General features: G+C 42.2%; 6 non-coding genes and 1 gene segment (V, D, J or C); 6 read left to right on the forward strand and 1 right to left on the reverse strand.

Moving 5' to 3' along the window:
• Positions 1 to 2,440: 2,440 nt before the first annotated feature.
• On the forward strand, positions 2,441 to 2,633 carry LOC132897388 (U2 spliceosomal RNA). Its single transcript, XR_009656308.1, has one exon. It is a non-coding gene; the product is annotated as a U2 spliceosomal RNA (small nuclear RNA).
• A 318-nt stretch (positions 2,634 to 2,951) lies between these two features.
• LOC132896386 (U5 spliceosomal RNA) lies at positions 2,952 to 3,064 on the reverse strand. The gene has a single exon (XR_009656018.1). It is a non-coding gene; the product is annotated as a U5 spliceosomal RNA (small nuclear RNA).
• Positions 3,065 to 10,549: 7,485 nt separating this feature from the next.
• LOC132884205 (immunoglobulin lambda variable 2-23-like) lies at positions 10,550 to 11,140 on the forward strand. The segment is given in 2 exon segments: positions 10,550 to 10,616; positions 10,824 to 11,140. Coding segments are annotated over 2 exon segments (384 nt in total).
• Positions 11,141 to 17,635: 6,495 nt separating this feature from the next.
• trnar-ccu (transfer RNA arginine (anticodon CCU)) lies at positions 17,636 to 17,708 on the forward strand. Its single transcript has one exon. It is a non-coding gene; the product is annotated as a tRNA-Arg (tRNA).
• A 7-nt stretch (positions 17,709 to 17,715) lies between these two features.
• On the forward strand, positions 17,716 to 17,787 carry trnam-cau (transfer RNA methionine (anticodon CAU)). The gene has a single exon. It is a non-coding gene; the product is annotated as a tRNA-Met (tRNA).
• A 1,237-nt stretch (positions 17,788 to 19,024) lies between these two features.
• Positions 19,025 to 19,097, forward strand: trnar-ccu (transfer RNA arginine (anticodon CCU)). Its single transcript has one exon. It is a non-coding gene; the product is annotated as a tRNA-Arg (tRNA).
• Positions 19,098 to 19,104: 7 nt separating this feature from the next.
• Positions 19,105 to 19,176, forward strand: trnam-cau (transfer RNA methionine (anticodon CAU)). The gene has a single exon. It is a non-coding gene; the product is annotated as a tRNA-Met (tRNA).
• Positions 19,177 to 20,214: the final 1,038 nt, after the last annotated feature.

A 20,214-nucleotide genomic window follows, 5' to 3' on the forward strand; every position in this document is an offset into this window, starting at 1 on the left:
CAGGTAAGCCAGGCAGCACACTAGGCTACAGGGAGGAAATAAGAAACACAAAGGAAATAAAACATCTAGTCAGAGTCTCTCTCCTTAAGACCTCATGGCTTGCTAGAATCTTTCATAGTATGACCAAGAGCAGCAGCTGGTTTGTTCCTCACCTCAGTGAAATAACAGGCTTTGTCATTACAAATTCCATAAATCAATCATATTATAATAACAATAGCAATAACTTGTTATACTATTTTTTTTTATCATGGCATTTATTCACAGCAATTTCAGATCAGGCCAAAGCCCCTAATGCAGTAAAACTACTTATAAAACATATATAACAGGAAATTTAAACATTTAATAATGTATTGATTAGATTATATTTTTACAGATTAGAATGATTGATTTTTCATAATTCCATGAATTCTGCTGACAGTCGGAGTTGAAGACAGGTTCCCCATGTGAGGCTGAATGTAAAGCCAGGATGCTTCAGTAAGAATCAACAATCTGTCAGTAACAATGGTGACACTGTCATGTGGTGCTGTGGGCTGGAGCTTCATGAACCTTTATGATGTGAACATATCATAGTACAGAAAGAATACTTTCACTCAGCTGAGACCATTCATCATGTTCACTGTTATATTCATGTGTCTGTGGCTTTCACTCGGTGAGTTAACTTTGACTTTTCGTTATTGCAGAAATATTAAGTGTTGAATTAGTGATTTATTCGTCTGTGTGGTGGGAAGAAAAATCAGAATGTGGGTCTGACTTGTGTAGTTCTGGTTTGATTGTGTAAAGGTTAAAAACATTATGCTCTCTTCTCTATGACAGGTGACTCCATGGCAGATTCAATCGAGCCACGTTTCACTCGTATAGTTATAGATGAAGGCAGTGATGCTACTCTGTCCTGCAACTACAAAAAATTCAGTGGTACAGTGGCCACCCTGTACTGGTACAGACAATATCCAAACTCTAAACCTGAGTTCCTTCTGTATATCTTACCAAGTAGACTCCAAAGTGACTCTAACTTACCACGTCTCTCTGCTAAAGTTGATGAAAAGAATAACCAAGTGGATCTGCTCATCTCCTCTGCTGCTGTATCAGACTCTGCACTATACTACTGGGGACATCCTAAAATGCTTAACGTGAAAAAGCTTAACGTAGCTTAATGTTCCAAAACAACGATCAATCATCACCAAACTTCTCATGAACATCTCTTGTCATACACACTACGACCACACTAAATATCAAAACAGAAATCCAAATATTATGGACGTAGTCTGCGTTAAGCTTTTTCGTTTACATAGGCGTCTATGAGGAGGAAAACGCTTAACGTAGGTTAATGTCAGATAACGGCGACCAATCAGTATCAAACTTCTCCTGCACATCTCTACTCATACCGTCTCCCATCTCTATGAAAATCAAAGCCGAAATCCCATTTTTGTGGACGCAGTCAACATGAAACTTTTTTCTCTACATAGGCGCCCACTATAGAGAAAAAGCTTAATGTACTTTAATGTCAGAAAACATCCATCAATCATCGCCAAATTTCGCTCAGAAACCCCTTTTTACCTACACTGACAGCTGCCAAAAAATCAAAGCCGAAGTCCTAATAGAATCCAAGCTGTCAGCATTAAGCTATTTATCCATTGACGTCTATAGGCCAAGAAAGGAAAAGGCTTAACATAGCGTTATGTCCGAACACAGCGATCAATCATCACCAAACTTCTCGTGGACATTTCTAGTCATACACACTCACATCACTCAAAAAATCAAAAAACCAAAACCAAATATTATGGACGCAGTATACGTTAAGCATTTTCCTTTCCATTTGCGCCTACGAAAAGGAAAAAGCTTAACGTAGCCTACTTTAATGTCAGAAAACATCTTCTGTAATCCTACGAAATTACACCCTAACCTACGTCTACTTCATTTATTTATTGTAGGTGTTTAATGCATTGTCACGGTATAACTTTTACTGCGACACAAAGGAAAAGATTGTGAAAGCAATCAACAGAAATTGTGAAAGCAATCAACAGGTTGGATATGCGCTTAAAGAACTTCATGAACGTTTTTTGATGTAGACAACCAATTGGATTTTTTTGCAAGTTTCTGTGGCTTAGTAACAGTTTCCCATTGGCTTAGTAACATTTACCATTGCACTCGAGTCAGCAGCAGTGATAACCACGTGATGCTGTCCAACCAGTCACGGAGCAGCGCGGACATTTTGACCTGCAATTCACATCCAGCAGTTGCTACCAGACTCACAGTCATTGCTCGCTCATCATATATTTTTGGTTCATTGTTACCAGTAGATCGACCTTGTATCATGATAAGCATCAATAATTTACTGATTTGTTAGTGTTACAATGAGAGTATCATTCTGTTGATTGCCTTACATTATGTGCGAAGCTGCCACATTTAGCTAAAGAAAATCTGTATTGGTGTCACCAGACTAGAACCTTCTTAGCACTTTTGGCTAAGATCAAGTGTAGTATCTGTTTTTATCAGTTTAATACCTGATATGTTCTCTAAATGAGGATGTTATTATTAAACAGATGTTTAGAACAGGGAGCTGGAATAGGGGCTTGCTCCTTCTGCTCCACACATCAAACTGCTATTGTAGTACCTCCAGGAATGGTGCTCTTATTTCCAAAACACAGGAAAACTTTTTTTTTTTTTTTGGTGTACCAATTTAATGTTTGATATGTTGTCTAAATGACGATAATGTATTAAATGTATTTTTTAGAGTAGAGAACTGGAATAGGGGCTTACTCCTTCCGTTCCATGCATCAACATGGTATTATAACAGTTCTATTGTTCCAAAAATTACAGCTGAATCCTTTTGGAGAGAGACATCATTTTGTGTGTGTGTGTGTGTGTGTGTGTGTGTGTGTGTGTGTGCGCGCAGGGGGGTGTTTCCATGTAAAAAGCTCGATATTTCTATCATTCAATCACCAAAAATATACAGCTCTGCCAGAGTAAAGCCTGCAAAAATAAGTTGAACTAATAACGTTCCTCTCCATGGAAATCTTTAGTAAAAGCAGAAAGATTTATGCATCAATGAAGAGAAACCTGAGCTGCACTTAACACTGGATCAGGTTAGTGACACTGGATTGGAGGTGCAGAAAGCTGGTAGAGGGTAAGGTGGCCTGGGCCAATCTCTTACACCTTTACAGCTTTATTAACCATTGCACACAGGCAGAGAAATGTCTGACCAATGAGCGTTTTTGATTAATAAATAAGTAAGTAGGGGGTGTTGAATGTTGAAAAGGAACAGTTGAGTGTTGTGTGATCTGTCTACTGAAAAAGCAGGAGAAAGAATTACTGCAGACTAACGGTCCAGCTGCTTGTTGGGCATGGAGAAAACCAGGAAATTGCTGGCACTAAATTCAAAAGGGGCATATATACTGTATACTTAATAAAAAAAAAAAAAAAACCTCAGTTTCAGCATCTGATATGTCGCCTTTTATTTGTTTGTTTGTGATTGATGCATGTCATGCCTTTGGGAATTCCATGTAATTCCATTGACATGTAATGAAATACATTCATGAAATAAAGTGAAAATAAAGTTACTGTATATTTGAATTAATTAACTGTTTATTATTTCAATGTATGTGTTTCATAGAGAAGAAAATTATCACACTGTCTGCTAATATCACATAAACTACAGAACTACAGTTCACTTATACTAGTGAACTGTGTAATATTATCAGAACATTCAGCAACATGCAGAATTATCACACATGATTAACTGTATTATCTACATTCAATATTTGTTTTAATGATTTGATTTAAATAATTATGACTCCATCTTTTTAATTTCCAATTAAAAGATGGCAGAATGTATAAGACTATAAACTGAGAGACTGATGCTAGAATTGATATGGCTGTGAAAGTAGGTGGAGCGAGATGTGGTGAGATGCAGTTTAGCCAGTTACACAGAGTTACTGCCATTTATATCGACTGCAAGAGAGACACAGCAATCATGTTACTCTTCTTTGTTTTTATAGTCATTAATACCTTTGGTAAGTCATTTATATTATACACAAACTTCAGGTGGATGCTGGAGATTTTTGTCCTGACACCTAAACATGATGATTTAGTTGGTTTAAAAAAAAAAGTCCCTAAACAATGAAAATAGAAATGTTAATGTTGTTGCAATGTCTTTACTGCAGGTGCTGTTGACAGCAGCATTAAATCAGACCAAACCATTATATCTTCAGCTGAGGGCAGCAAAACCACACTGACCTGCACATATGATGACTCGGCTAGAGATCTCCACTGGTATCGACAAAAGCCTCAATCAGGACCAGAGTTTCTTCTGATGATTATTATATCTTCAAATTATGTCACTGAAGCTAAACAACCTGACCCAAGACTGTCTATCAGACTTTGTAAAAAGGAAAAGAAAGTAGATGTGGAGATCTTTCCTGCTGCAGTATCAGACTCTGCACTGTACTACTGCGCCATGGAGCCCACAGGGACACAAAACTCAAACACACTGTACAAAAAGTGCAGACTGATTTTTTTCCCTCAGGAGGGAGAGCTGTTTACCTGTTTCATTCAAATACAGTTTTCTGTCTGAGTTCCCAAAGTTTGATATTTATTTGCTTTGAATATCTACAGCCATCATCTTTGGTAATGCTTTCTCTGAACAATTAATGGGGGAAAGTTACACTTCCTATGACGATGTAACACAATGTTCAGACCTTAAAGGAACAGTCCACCGTATTTCCATAATGAAATATGCTCTTACCTGAATTGAGACGAGCTGCTCCATACCTATCTGAGCTTTGCGCGACCTCCCAGTTAGTCAGACGCAGGCCAACGCGCTGTCACTCCTGTTAGCAATGTAGCTAGGCTCAGCATGGCCAACGGTATTTTTTGGGGCTGTAGTTAGATGTGACCAAACTCTTCTGCGTTTTTCCTGTTTACATAGGTTTAATGTAAATATATTGATATCTGAGCTCCGTATCAATGCGCTGCCGAAGCGCGCAGAAGGTGTTAGTACGCCTGTCATTATAGTGCGGACTTTCCATAGCATAGAAAATCTCTACGTTTCAATTTTTTTAACTGAACTTGTTTCATATCACTGGTCATATAAACCTATGTAAACAGGAAAAATGCAGAAGAGTTTGGTCACATCTAACTACAGCCCCAAAAAATACCATTGGCCAGACTGAGCCTAGCTACATTGCTAACAGGAGTGACAGCGCGTCGGACTGCGTCTGACTAACTGGGAGGTCGCGCAAAGCTCGGATAGGTATGGAGCAGCTCGTCTCAATTCAGGTAAGAGCATATTCCATTATGGAAATACGGTGGACTGTTCCTTTAATATGAAGAAATAGTTTGAGATTCTGATTCATAATTTAACACGATGGTCTCCACCCTCATTATTTAACAGCTTATAAAATAGCACTTGATCCAGTACACTGATGTTAGCAGTCTGCTTTCTCAGGCAGCTGTCTGTTCCTCCTATTGATCTGACGTCTGAAGAAGAAGAACTGACAGCCAAGTTAGCAGCTAACAAGCAATCTGTAACAGTCCCTGATGTGGCTGGAGCACAGAAGCACAGCAGGTGGGAGTTGATGTTCACACACACACTTTATTTTTCCTATTTTCTTTGCTTTTTAGCTTTAATCTCATGCAGTCACACACAACGCACACGTGTTCTGGTCGAGAGAGCTCCCCTTCTCTGCTCTCCCCCTCATTTTATGCTCCGCCATCTCTGCAACAGACACACACACACACGTTAACTGACAACAGGTGTAATGACGTGGCCACTCACCTTCCCTGACCCCGCCCTCCATGCACAAACTGATGCTTGGCCACACCTCCGCTGCCACACTATCAAATTCAGTAAACACAAAGCCTTGTTGAATAGAAAAGAGCTCTCAGAGGCAGTGTCTTGCAAAAGTATTCATCCCCCTGGTGTTTGTCCTGTTTTATTGCATTACAAGATGGAAATAAAATGGATTGTTGGCGGGTTAGCACCATTTGATTAGCACAACATGCCTACCACATTAAAGGTGAAAATTGTTGGTTTATGGTGACACAAACAATAATTAAGATAAAAAAACAGAAATCTGGAGTGTACATAGATCCCCCCCCCCAAAAAAAAAAGTCAATACTTTGTCGAGCGATCTTTTGCTGTAATTCTCTATCGGAATCTATACTTATGACTTTTTGTTTATTCTATCGAAATAAACATATTATGGGGTGGCATGGTGGTGCAGTGGTTAGTACTGTCACTTCACAGCAAGTAGGTTATGGGTTTGAACCTTTCTGTCTGGAGTTTGCATGTTTTCCCCATGCCTGCATGGGTTTCCTCTGGGTGCTCCAGTTTCTTCCCACAGTCCAAAGACATGCAGATTAGGTCAACTGGGTACTCTAACTTGCCCATAAGTGTGAATGTGAGTGTGAATGGCTGTTTCTCTGTGTTAGCCCCACGATAGATTGGCAATCTGTCCAAGGTATGGACCCTTTTCAGTCACGTGACCTTCGTAAACGCGACCGCCATTTTGGACATGTAGTGGACTTCGTCTCGAATTAGTTTGAATGCGAGGAAGGTGACAAACGAAAAACATAAAAGAAAAAGGAGCGAGATGCAGAAAACACCTTCACTATCCAGCGACGTAGGGCATTTACAGGGCGAGCAGAGGGAGAGGTATTTGCAAAAATTGAACTTAGCAGGCTTAGAGAGCGACGTTTACCTGCTTCCACCAGGATTGTTCACTGACGTACAGAAGTACACGAAGCCCTCGTCTTTACTTGACTTCGGCCCACATGATCTGTTTACCTATGTCATTAAAAACCCATCGCCATACACATACACATACAACGTCCGAGGTTCCGGAGCGCGCTCCGGCTTGCTCCAGGAGTGCTCTGGCCGAGGTTCTGGAGCGCGCTCCGGCTTGCTCCGGAGCAAGCTGGCGCGCGCTGCTTAATTTGAGGGGAACCTCGGCTGGAGCACTCCGGGAGCAAGCCGGCGCGCGCTGCTTAATTTGAGGGGAACCTCGGCCAGAGCACTCCGGGAGCAAGCCGGCGCGCGCTGCTTAATTTGAGGGAGAGCAAGCCGGAGCGCGCTCCGGAACCTCAGACGTCGGCTCCGGCAGCTATTTACACTGGATCCGGTGTAAATAGCTGCCGGATCATAATTACAGTAAACTAGTAAATACAGTAAAGGAAAAACTTGAGACTGAAAGGTTTTAACAGTCATCCAAATGACTGAACGTAAACATTGCTACGGTAACATACCAGCTACTTGTTGACATTAGCTAGTCAACAATAGCTACTACAGAAGAACAAAGAGGTTACAATGGGTTATTTTAACCTATTTGGTTACACACTCGCCGCCACAGAATGTTAACACCAATGTAATGCCTTTTCTGGCTAATTTTATTCATATTACCTCCAACAAAGTGGTCACTACACAAGCGCTGGTATGCCGAGGGCTGCCAATCTGTTAATGGCCGCTATCCATCTTCTCCGTCGGGATCCGATAAAATGATAAACCTTGCCTTGTTTGTTGATGGTTACTACATCCAGGTGCACAACAATATAGTGGCATGATGGAAGTCTTGCTGAAAGTAAAAACTTTCTTTGCTGCCGTTCCTCAATGTTGGCTGTGGTAAACTACTGGTAGTACACGTCCAAAATGGCGGCCGCGTTTGTCGTGACGTCACGTGAAAAGGGTCCTATTGCAGTCACGTGACCGGAAAGTACAAAACCCCCATCTTGTCGGTCAAAAACACCGCTGAATACTGCTGCACTCGTGTACAGAATGGATCAATTTCAACCGATGGACTACACGGCTCATTTTTCTAATGAACAGATAACTAGATATATGTCTAAAATAAACGATCTACTGATTTGTGACCCTTATGGCTTTCTGGACGGAGTTTTCACGACCGGATTTTGAACTGCCAGCGGAATACCCGGACGTGTATGATTACCTCATCAACTTTCCCTCGCTGTTCAGTGGTGAAGCACTGCGTGCTTATAAATCTCTGGACAGTTTTCTTTACAGAAATTCAGGATTTGTCAGAGACTCAGATGTGGCATCTTGTAAACAAGAAAATGATCCTCACTGGATGGGTAAGTCACTTAAGTATTGAGTATAGCACTGACCAGCCAATTATAGAATAGAATAAGGTAATTCCAAATCGTCCGTGTTGTTTACATGGATCTGGTGTTGGAGAGGTAGAGGCTTGGCAGTGGAGATTTGAGTAGCTGTTTTCTGAGCTTAGTCAACAGGCCGGCTCTACAGCCTCGCTTTTGCTTCTGCTCCCGGCGCCGCCTCCTTCGCTTTGCTTCCGATAACAATCCACGGAGACCCCGCTGGTCTCGCAATCTGGTCTCGTCCAGAATGTTTTTTTTTTTTCTCGTCCGGAATGTTGTGCATGTGATGGAAATCGCTACAAACCGTCATTTTCTGCTGGAAACCAATGTCCAGTAAGTCCATACGGTTGTAGTGGATATTGAAGTCCGGTACAGACGAACAACACGCAAAAATACACACAAAAAACATAAAAAACGTGCACAGGTAGGGAGAGCTTGTAGCCACAGCCGTTGTAGTAGAATTGTATATAGTAGGGTTTTCCAGAAGAAAAGGTAGAAGTAAAAGCAGAAGTAGAACCAGAAGTAGAAGTAGAAGGCGGAATATGGCGTTTGACCGACACGATGGCGTCTGTCACAATCTGGATCGGCTGTGACGTCACATGCAAGGTCTCTATAGACCCTTTTCACGTGACGTCACGACAAACGCGGCCGCCATTTTGGACATGTACTACCAGTAGTTTACCACAGCCAACATTGAGGAACGGCAGCAAAGAAAGTTTTTACTTTCAGCAAGACTTCCATCATGCCACTATATTGTTGTGCACCTGGATGTAGTAACCATCAACAAACAAGGCAAGGGTTATCATTTTATGGGATCCCGGTAGATGCTGACCGACGGAGAAGATGGATAGCGGCATACCAACGCTTGTGTAGCGACCACTTTGTTGGAGGTAATACGAATAAAATTAGCCAGAAAAGGCATTACATTGGTGTTAACATTCTGTGGCGGCGAGTGTGTAACCAAATAGGTTAAAATAACCCATTGTAACCTCTTTGTTCTTCTGTAGTAGCTATTGTTGACTAGCTAATGTCAACAAGTAGCTGGTATGTTACTGTAGCAATGTTTACGTTCAGTCATTTGGATGACTGTTAAAACCTTTCAGTCTCAAGTTTTTCCTTTACTGTATTTACTAGTTTACTGTAATTATGATCCGGCAGCTATTTACACCGGATCCAGTATAAATAGCTGCCGGAGCCAACGTCCGAGGTTCCAGAGCGCACTCCGGATTGCTCCCGGAGTGCTCCGGCCGAGGTTCCCCTCAAATTAAGCAGCGCGCGCCGGCTTGCTCCCGGAGTGCTCCGGCCGAGGTTCCCCTCAAATTAAGCAGCGCGTGCCGGCTTGCTCCCGGAGTGCTCCGGCCGAGGTTCCCCTCAAATTAAGCAGCGCGCGCCGGCTTGCTCCAGGAGTGCTCTGGCCGAGGTTACGGAGTGCACTCCGTAACCTCGGCCAGAGCACTCCTGGAGCAAGCCGGCGCGCGCTGCTTAATTTGAGGGGAACCTCGGCCGGAGCACCCCGGGAGCAAGCCGGAGCGCGCTCTGGAACCTCGGACGTTGGCGTGTATGTGTATGGCGATGGGTTTTTAACGACATAGGTATACAGATGATGTGGGCCGAAGTCAGGTAAAGATGAGGGCTTCGTGTACTTCTGAACGTCAGTGAACAATCCTGGTGGAAGCAGGTAAACGTCGTTCTCTAAGCCTGCTAACCTCAATTTTTGCAAATACCTCTCCCTCTGCTCACCCTGTAAATGCCCTACGTCGCTGGATAGTGAAGGTGTTTTCTGCATCTCGCTCCTTTTTCTTTTATGTTTTTCGTTTGTCGCCTTCCTCGCATTCAAACTGATTCGAGCTGAAGTCCACTACATGTCCAAAATGGCGGTCGCGTTTACGAAGGTCACGTGACTGAAAAGGGTCTATACCCCTCCACTGTCAGCTGGTATTGGCTCCAGCTCACCCGACACCTGCAATGAATAAGTGGTATAGAAAATGAATGAATGACTGAATATATTATAGTGACTCATATTAGTCTATAACTCTTTTCCAACAATATTATCACAAATTTCAGCAAAACATGTACATTCACAGAATTAACATACATCATAAACTATATTATCCACAGTTAATACTTGTTTTAATGAATGGATTGTTACTCCAGCTTTGTAATCCTGCTGCAGTATCAGACGCTGCACTGTCGTCCTGCACCCTGGAGCTCACAGTGACACAAAACTCAAACAGACGGCCTTCTCCAAACTCGGTCAGATTAGGCTGAAGTCAGATTTAATTTAAACTTTATTTACTGATATTAATGAGCCAATAAGAAGTCCATACAGTGTTTGACAGCAGCACTTCCTGGGTGTGCACTTCTTACAGATGTGTTGCCTCATGTGTGAAGTTCAGCACATACAGCACTATTATACAGAGTCCTCACAGAGCTGTGTTCAGAAATGGCTCAACCATACAATTTACTGTACACAGTGAGATACATCCCACTGATTCTCACTGTTGCTACAGGTAATTAACTTTCATCAGCTCATCATTACATTAATTAGTATACAATCATTAATTATTACAATACATTTTAACTGCTAAATCATTGTATTAATTAATACACATGTTTGTTTTCATCTAGTAATTTCTTAATTTCTTAATTTCTTAAGTCTGTATTTGGTTTAAAAAATACTTCACTGATTTATTTATTTATATTCTCTTTTACAACAGGCAGTTTTGCAGACAAAATTGGGCCGACAGATGAAGATGCCAACATTGTCAGGAACGAAACAGACACTGTTACTCTGAAATGTTCATATGAGTCAAGCAGTGAGGACATTTATCTTTACTGGTACAAACAATATCCGAACAGCGCACCACAGTATTTACTGTATAAAGGTGCGAGGTCAAGATCTGGCCAGAGCACTCCTGATGATCGTCGATTAGAGTCAAAAACAACCAGAGACTCCACTGAACTTACTATCAGCGGTCTAAAGCTCTCAGATTCTGCGCTCTATCACTGTGCTCTTAGAGTAGCAGCACAGTAATACAGAGTCAATGAAAGGCTGTACAAAAACATACAAATGGTATACATGAAGCTTCTAAAACCACAGATGAAAGATACTCCCTTTACCAGCTCATCGGTTAACCACAGACACAAACACCGTTTGTGGTACTGTAACATATGCAGCTGGAGGAAATACAACAGAATAATAATGAGGGATTAACACAACAACTCCACATTAATCACAGTGAATTCACAAATCTACATGTTTCATTCTCCAAAATATTTTAATGACACTTCCAGATCCATTGTGTCAGGTTTTGCTGGTTTGCACTACTGGAATAAAACTAATGAACTCTTTTCTGGGTTTCCCCATAACCTACTGTAATTAATTTTCATTTGTTCATTCATTCACTCATTAATTTGCTCATGTGTTTATTATGCATGTAGGTATATATGTACAAACAGATGTGACTTTGATCATACAGACACAAAAATAATAATGAAATAGAAAAATAAGAAAATTCCCAGTGGAATTTGCTTTTCCTTTTTTCCATCGCAAGATTTGATTACACTGAACTTTGATGAATATGGGTCATGTATATCATGTAAACAAAATTAAGGGATGATGACTCTAGACTTTTATCAAGCACTATTTTTTTTTCAGTTTATTCTGTGATTCAAATTTTCAAACATGCATTTAGGTGGATTGATCACACTAAATTTCCTATACACTCACTGTCCACTTTATTAGGAACACCTGCACATTCTTGCAGTTATCTCATCAGCCAATCATGTGGCAGCAACATAATACAAAAAAAAAAAAAAGAAATCCTACAGATACAGGGCAAGAGCTTCAGGTAATGTTCACATCAAATATCAGAATGAAGAAAAAGTATGATCTCTGTGATTTTGATCATGGCATGGTTGTTGATACCAGAAAGGCTGGTTTGAGTATTTCAGAAACTGCTGAGCTTCTGGGATTTTCACACACACCAGTCTCTATAGATTACACAGGATGGTGAGAAAAACAAACAAACAAACAAACAAAATGAGTGAGCGACAGTTCTCTGGGTAGAAACACCTTGTTTATAACAGAGGAAAATGGCCAGAGGAAAATGGCCAGATTAGTTTGAGGTGCAAGGAAGGATATACTAACTCAAATAATCACTCTTTACAACTGCGGTGAGCAGAAAACCATCTCAGCATGGACAAAACACCAAACCTTGGGTTGGCTACAATAGCAGAAATCCACATCAGGTTCCACTCCTGTCTGCCAAGAGCAGGAATCTGAGGCTATCATGAGTTTTTGCACTCATTTCTAAGTCTCACATTTTTAAAAATTGTACACTGAGACACTACTATTTGTCTTGTGGATCCCTTGTTTTTTAGTCAGTCGTGGAACCCTTATTCAGCTCCAAGAAGAGAAAAAGAGGAGGGGATATTGATTTCCAGAAGTGCTTCATACCGTATGTCAACAAGACTGTGGAAGGAACAAGAATGACAAAACTTTACATCAAGCAAGTGAATCAGGAATGATGACTTTAAAGACCAAAGCTGAAGAACGCATAAGATACAAAGATGAGGAATATTTTGAGATTTTTGAATATTTACAAAAGCACATGGATCTGGACCCCAATAGCATCAAGTGGCATAAAACATGCGATTCTCAATTCACAAATACAACAGAAATAACAAGACTGAAGAAGCAGTTTGAAGCAACAAAGTCAAAACCCATGGTGAATATGAATGGTCCGCCAACTGCATAAACAATTGTGATCCTGAGGATGAGTAGGGTATCTAGCGAAGAACATGCTCTTGGGTCAGTGATAATTAAGTGTTAGCTGTATAAAATGTACATTACTGAAGCTGTTTAAAAGCATATATTAGTGTTATTAATCTTCAGCCCTGTTAATATTGAAGACATTGCTATGATGTTCTCAATAAACATTTCATACTTTGCAGAAATAAATGTTCTTGTACGTTCCTTAATTCTTAATTGGTGTCTATACTGTTGATGTCACCAGTAAATTTATTATCTGTTGAAATGTGTTTAAACAACAAAATTCTTTATCCCTTTAAAAAACTTAATTTCATAATATCATTATTCAGCAGCCATATTGGAATACTAACATGGCTGACATTTCATGAAAATGTAAAAACTGTACAGTTTTTTCCTCTGTATAAGAAGGATTGTGCTTTGCAGCATATTAATTGTTCTTCATTGCTCCCAAGATCTTATTTTGTTAAATATAACAGTCATCTATGGCGGTTTCCAAAATGGCTGCCAAAGCAGGGTCATGGGCATTTTCAAAGATGCCAACCACCCTATTTCTACTTGTTAGGACCCCTTCTGACTAAAAAAAAACGGTTGACAGCTTTTACCCCAGATGTGCATGAAAGTGTTATGGAGCGCCCTATTGAGAAATAACCACCGGACTATGTGTTAGCGGAGCTCCGGCCCATGTGAGGGGAGCCCCATAGGCATAGAGTGTGGATACATAAAGAAACCCATCGAGTTGTTTTCTGATGGTTTCGGTCCTGTGTGTGCCTGCCACCACAGGAAACCCAACAACTAGTGAAGTGAGGAGTGAAGTGTGAAGTAGAGTAGTAGTCGGGACAGTATAGTAGTGAGTAACTTGTTGTTCCTGACATCGCTGTGTGTTGTGTACTCGTGTGCCTGCCATCACAGGCAACCCAATCATGGCGGGAAAATCTCCATGTACGACATGCGCGCATCATGCCTGAATTTTTTTTTTTTTTGGCAATTTTCGTAGATGTAAAAATTTTGTAGATGTAAAAAGGCAGCCTTAAAGTGCACAGCACTGTGCACATGCTCTGGTGACTGCAGCGACTAAATCAGTGTTCTGTAGTTACAATTTGTAGGCCAACATTGTAATCCCCAAAGGTCAAGGCCCTTACAATAAATGTAGATACTATAGTGATTTTAAAATGTTCTTTATGGAACCTGTTCAACTGTTTACACTGCATTTAGAGTTTTGATTGTAGTTCAAGTTTTTGATTAGTTAAAGTTTATAATTTCTGACAAGTTGAAGTATATTTCTGTCATGTTCATATTCATATGGAATTGTTTCTTACAATCCAAAACACATGAGATTTTTATATAGATTTATCAAAATGTGGGATGTTTCCCAACCTTGCCTGTTCTCCATGATGTTGACCTCTCAGAATGATATCAGTATCAAAAATGGGTTTCTCATGTACAGAATCATAGAAATACAAATTTAGTTTACATTTCTATCACATTTAGAACCTGAGGTACACCCATTTCTAATTGTATGCATAGAAATGCATTATGCTGGAGGTCAGTGACCTCTAGCTGACCCCAGAGATGACCTGTAAGAGTAATATCAGTATCAAAAATGGGTTTCTCATGGTCAGAAACAAGGAAATACACATTAACTTCATATTTCTATCACATTTAGATCCTAAGATACACCCGTCTAGAATTTCATGCATAGAAACTTCAAATTTCAAAGGTCAATGACCTCTACCTGACCCCTGAAGTTACACCTAAGAGGAATATCAGTATTATATGTGATTTTTTCATGTCCAGGCACATGGAAAAACACATTTATTTTACATTTACATCACATTTAGATGTTAAGATACAGCCTTTTCTAATTTCATGCATAGAAATGTGATATCATGGAGGTCAATGACCTCTAGCTGACCCCAGAGGTCAAACTGAGAATGCCTCCACGTCTCAAATTAAAGCTTATGCCTTCAAGAACAAACCCAAAAAGTTTCATGCTTTTTTCATTTTGTGCACAATTGTTATGCTTAACAGGCCCACTATCCCTCTCTCACTACACATGCGACTCCTGAGATACCAGTGACCTCGTCTTGCCACCATCACCTTCTGGCTTCATCCTTCAGGATAAATTCTATATATGTAACATTTATATCCAGAATTTATATATTTCTGTCCCAACCAATATTTCTGACTGAAGAAAAAAAATCCCGCCCCGTGCGCGAGACACAAAGGGTTACTGTAGGTTTCCACTGGGCGAAACACCACGCCCAATTCACTCATGAATATTCACTCTGGAGGCATGGTCATGAAAACAGAAAGCCCATGTCAATTAGCAAGTGCGGTTGCAGTGCAGTGAGCGGCTGCTCGCGAGCAAACTGTCCTTGAGGAATGTAGCATTAGATTAGCTTGTAAAATGAATCAGTGAACAACAGTTTGGATTCAGTGTGTAAAAACGACAACAGATGAACATGACTGTTTTCTAAGTTTGTGTGGCATGTAAATAACAATCCAACTTGATACCGACAACAACTGGAGTTCATTAAGGTCACAAAGACATTATTAAATCGTATCAGATTGTGCTAATGTTGGCTAATATTGCACCGAGTCTTGCTTGTGAAGTGCCTGCAAACTTTAGTAGCCCGCTAACCCTGAATTTGAAGCACTTCAGTTAAGACCTGCAGAGCCCTGACCAAGTTCCTGTAACATGACACATGTAAACAACAACAACAACAACCCGATGGTGATGTGGACATTGTTCGTGGCCCAGACACCTTTTAATCAAATCAAACATTTCCACGGAATCAGCAAAACAGCCTCCGCCTTCTGGATCAGAAATGTTTGGTTCCTCCGCCTCTCTTTTGAAAACTTTTTAAAGCGTGTTCTGAATTGAAGAAACACATTTTACACAATTTCCCTCGACCAGAACACTATGTGTGCTTCAGCAGAACCCTGTCCCTCCCTCCCCCCTCCGCTCTGGGCTCAAGGACACAACAGAAGGGCAATAATATAACAACAACCAATCAGAATTCAGATACATTCTGTTGCCAAGTAAAATTATAACCTTTCAACGTATCAAAAAAGTTCTCGAGTGCTCGTGCTATTTTACCGTTAGACCAATCACGATACACATAGTGTATAGTGATTGGTCTAACGGTAAAATAGCATGAGCTATTTTACCATTAGAGCAATATTATGGTCTACCCATAATACTGAAATGTCATTACGTTTCAAGCGTTTGACTTTGGTGCAGACCCAGAAAATTATTTCAAACTGAGCAAACACAAAAGAAGTTTCTGTCGTGGAGATGAGAGACAGCTGAGGAACGAGCCTAGCTATTTTTGAGTGGCTGCCCTCTTTTGCCCTGTCATGGCAGAGCACCAGTGGCCTAATAGATAAGGCACTGGCCTCCTAAGCTAGGGACTGTGGGTTCGAGTCCCATCTGGGGTGTGAGGTCAGCAGTGGCGCAGCGGGAGTGTGCTGGGCCCATAACCCAGAGGCTGATGGATTGAAACCATCCTCTGCTAGCTGGTGGTGTTTTTACGCCAACGTTTTCCAGAAAGCAGCTATTGCAGGCTCCAGACCCACAGAAAGTGAGAGGTCAGCAGCGGGCCCGTGCCGGGCCCGGAGGTCGATGGATCGAAACCATATTCTGCCGAGTCTGCCAACTTTTACTCCAACGTTTTCCATGACCCAGTGATTGTGGGTTCGAGACCCGTGTGTGGTGTGCAGAGTGGCGCACCGGAAGTGCACTGGGCCCAGAGCCCAGATGCTGACACAGTCTGCTGCTCTTTCTAGCCACTTTTTTTCCCAAAATTCCCAGCAGAGGCAATAAACGTCATCTATCTGTCTTACTAGAAATTTGGTGGCTGGCCTCGAAAATTGTCCATCAGGAGGTCTGATTTTCAGTGCTCTGTCACTAGTTTGCCATTGGTCAGTGCTTTGTATCACGCAGACAGGCACATAGGCATTATGGGAGTGAAATAAGCCCCACCTCATCTGCCAATTGTTGTCACAGTATGTTACCCACGTCTACGACTCACAGATCAGAGCTCTTTGGGCAGCAAAGATCCTGGTCAGTGAATCAGGAAAAATCAGAGTGATTTCATGGTTTTCTAACTTTTTTCCACATGTTCTTCTTAAGCACAAGACATAAAACGTAATTAATCAAGTGCCCTGAATTGTACACTTACAGTGGTTCATTTTCTGTACCCATGAGCTATCTCAGGGGTAACCCAGACACATTCAAACCTCTGGGCTATTCAGAGTTTTTGCTTGACCTTCTCTAGGTCTTTGGACTGGGGCAGGAACCCGGAGCACCCGGTGCAAATCCTCACAGGCATGAAGAGAGCATGCATGCTCCAGACATAAAGGCTGCCGGTCAGCCAATAGGCTCAAGCCCAGACCCTGCTCGGTGTGAGTTGACACTGCTAACCACCGCAACATTATGCGGCCTATGTAAATTCAGTACAAAGCTGCACCAGTGTAAAATCGCTTGGCTGCGACTGGCAGTGTACGTGCTTCCAAAGAAAAGTCTATTTACTTAAGTCGGGGTAAAATGCCTTGTAAGCAATTTGTGACTGGAATGAGGACGTGCTGACATTAAAGCCAGACGTTGCAAGCGTTTGACTTTGGTGCAGACCCAGCAAATTATTTCAAACTGAGCAAACACAAAAGAAGTTTCTGTCGCAGAGATGAGAGACGGCTGAGGAACGAGCCTAGCTATTTTTGAGTGGCTGCCCTTTTTCATCTAGTCACAGCAGAGCCCCAGTGGCCTAATGGATAAGGCACTGGCCTCCTAAGCCAGGGACTGTGGGTTTGAGTCCCATCTGGGGTGTGAGGTTAGCAGAGTGGCGCAGCGGGAGCGTGCTGGGCCCATAACCCAGAGGCCGATGGATCGAAACCATCCTCTGCTAGCTGGTGGTCTTTTTACTCCAATGTTTTCCAGAAGACAGCTATTGCAGGCTCCAGACCCACAGAAAGTGAGAGGTCAGCAGCGGGAGTGTGCCGGGCCCGGAGGTTGATGGATCGAAACCATCTTCGGCCGAGTCTGCCAACTTTTACTCCAACGTTTTCCGTGACCCAGTGATTGTGGGTTCGAGACCCGTGTGGGGTGTGCAGAGTGGCGCACCGGAAGTGCGCTGGGCCCAGAGCCCAGACGCCGACACAGTCCGCTGCTCTTTCTAGCCACTTTTCTTCCCAAAATTCCCAGCAGAGGCAATAAACGTCATCTATCTGTCTTACTAGAAATTTGGTGGCTGGCCTCGAAAATTGTCCATCAGGAGGCCTGATTTTCAGTGCTCTGTCACTAGTTTGCCATTGGTCAGTGCTTTGTATCACGCAGACAGGCACATAGGCATTATGGGAGTGAAATAAGCCCCACCTCATCTGCCAATTGTTGTCACAGTATGTTACCCACGTCTACGACTCACAGATCAGAGCTCTTTGGGCAGCAAAGATCCTGGTCAGTGAATCAGGAAAAATCAGAGTGATTTCATGGTTTTCTAACTTTTTTCCACATGTTCTTCTTAAGCACAAGACATAAAACGTAATTAATCAAGTGCCCTGAATTGTACACTTACAGTGGTTCATTTTCTGTACCCATGAGCTATCTCAGGGGTAACCCAGACACATTCAAACCTCTGGGCTATTCAGAGTTTTTGCTTGACCTTCTCTAGGTCTTTGGACTGGGGCAGGAACCCGGAGCACCCGGTGCAAATCCTCACAGGCATGAAGAGAGCATGCATGCTCCAGACATAAAGGCTGCCGGTCAGCCAATAGGCTCAAGCCCAGACCCTGCTCGGTGTGAGTTGACACTGCTAACCACCACAACATTATGCGGCCTATGTAAATTCAGTACAAAGGTGCACCAGTGTAAAATCGCTTGGCTGCGACTGGCAGTGTACGTGCTTCCAAAGAAAAGTCTATTTACTTAAGTCGGGGTAAAATGCCTTGTAAGCAATTTGTGACTGGAATGAGGACGTGCTGACATTAAAGCCAGACGTTGCAAGCGTTTGACTTTGGTGCAGACCCAGCAAATTATTTCAAACTGAGCAAACACAAAAGAAGTTTCTGTCGCAGAGATGAGAGACGGCTGAGGAACGAGCCTAGCTATTTTTGAGTGGCTGCCCTTTTTCATCCGGTCACAGCAGAGCCCCAGTGGCCTAATGGATAAGGCACTGGCCTCCTAAGCCAGGGACTGTGGGTTTGAGTCCCATCTGGGGTGTGAGGTTAGCAGAGTGGCGCAGCGGGAGCGTGCTGGGCCCATAACCCAGAGGCCGATGGATCGAAACCATCCTCTGCTAGCCTTTTTACTCCAATGTTTTCCAGAAGACAGCTATTGCAGGCTCCAGACCCACAGAAAGTGAGAGGTCAGCAGCGGGAGTGTGCCAGGCCCGGAGGTTGATGGATCGAAACCATCTTCGGCCGAGTCTGCCAACTTTTACTCCAACGTTTTCCGTGACCCAGTGATTGTGGGTTCGAGACCCGTGTGGGGTGTGCAGAGTGGCGCACCGGAAGTGCGCTGGGCCCAGAGCCCAGACGCTGACACAGTCCACTGCTCTTTCTAGCCACTTTTCTTCCCAAAATTCCCAGCAGAGGCAATAAACGTCATCTATCTGTCTTACTAGAAATTTGGTGGCTGGCCTCGAAAATTGTCCATCAGGAGGCCTGATTTTCAGTGCTCTGTCACTACTTTGCCATTGGTCAGTGCTTTGTATCACGCAGACAGGCACACAGGCCTTATGGGAGTGAAAAAAGGCCCACCGCATCTACCAATTGTTGTCACAGTATGTTACCCATGTCTACAACTCACAGATCAGAGCTCTTTGGGCAGCAAAGATCCTGGTCAGTGAATCAGGAAAAATCAGAGTGATTTCATGGTTTTCTAACTTTTTTCCACATGTTCTTCTTAAGCACAAGACATAAAACGTAATTAATCAAGTACCCTGAATTGTGCACGTACAGTCGTTCATTTTCTGTACCCATGAGCTATCTCAGGGGTAACCCAGGCACATTCAAACCTCTGGGCTATTCAGAGTTTTTGCTTGACCTTCTCTAGGTCTTTGGATTGGGGCAGGAATCCGGAGCACCCGGTGCAAAGCCTCACAAGCACGAAGAGAACATGCATGTCTACACACAGGAAGTTGTATAGTTGAGCCATTTAACATTTTGACAAAATGATATCCCTCTTTACAGTTTTGTTTTACTTTATTGGTCCACAAACAAAGAATTATAATTATTGTCCTGTTTAAGTGGCAATTGGAGTAAATTATTATTATTATTTTAATCCTGAAAATAGTTCAGTGTCCAGTACAACCCTAAGTCAGAAAACATTTAGATAT

The sequence above is a fragment of the Neoarius graeffei genome, chromosome 1 (genome assembly GCF_027579695.1).
Source record: "Neoarius graeffei isolate fNeoGra1 chromosome 1, fNeoGra1.pri, whole genome shotgun sequence".
NCBI lineage: Eukaryota > Metazoa > Chordata > Actinopteri > Siluriformes > Ariidae > Neoarius > Neoarius graeffei.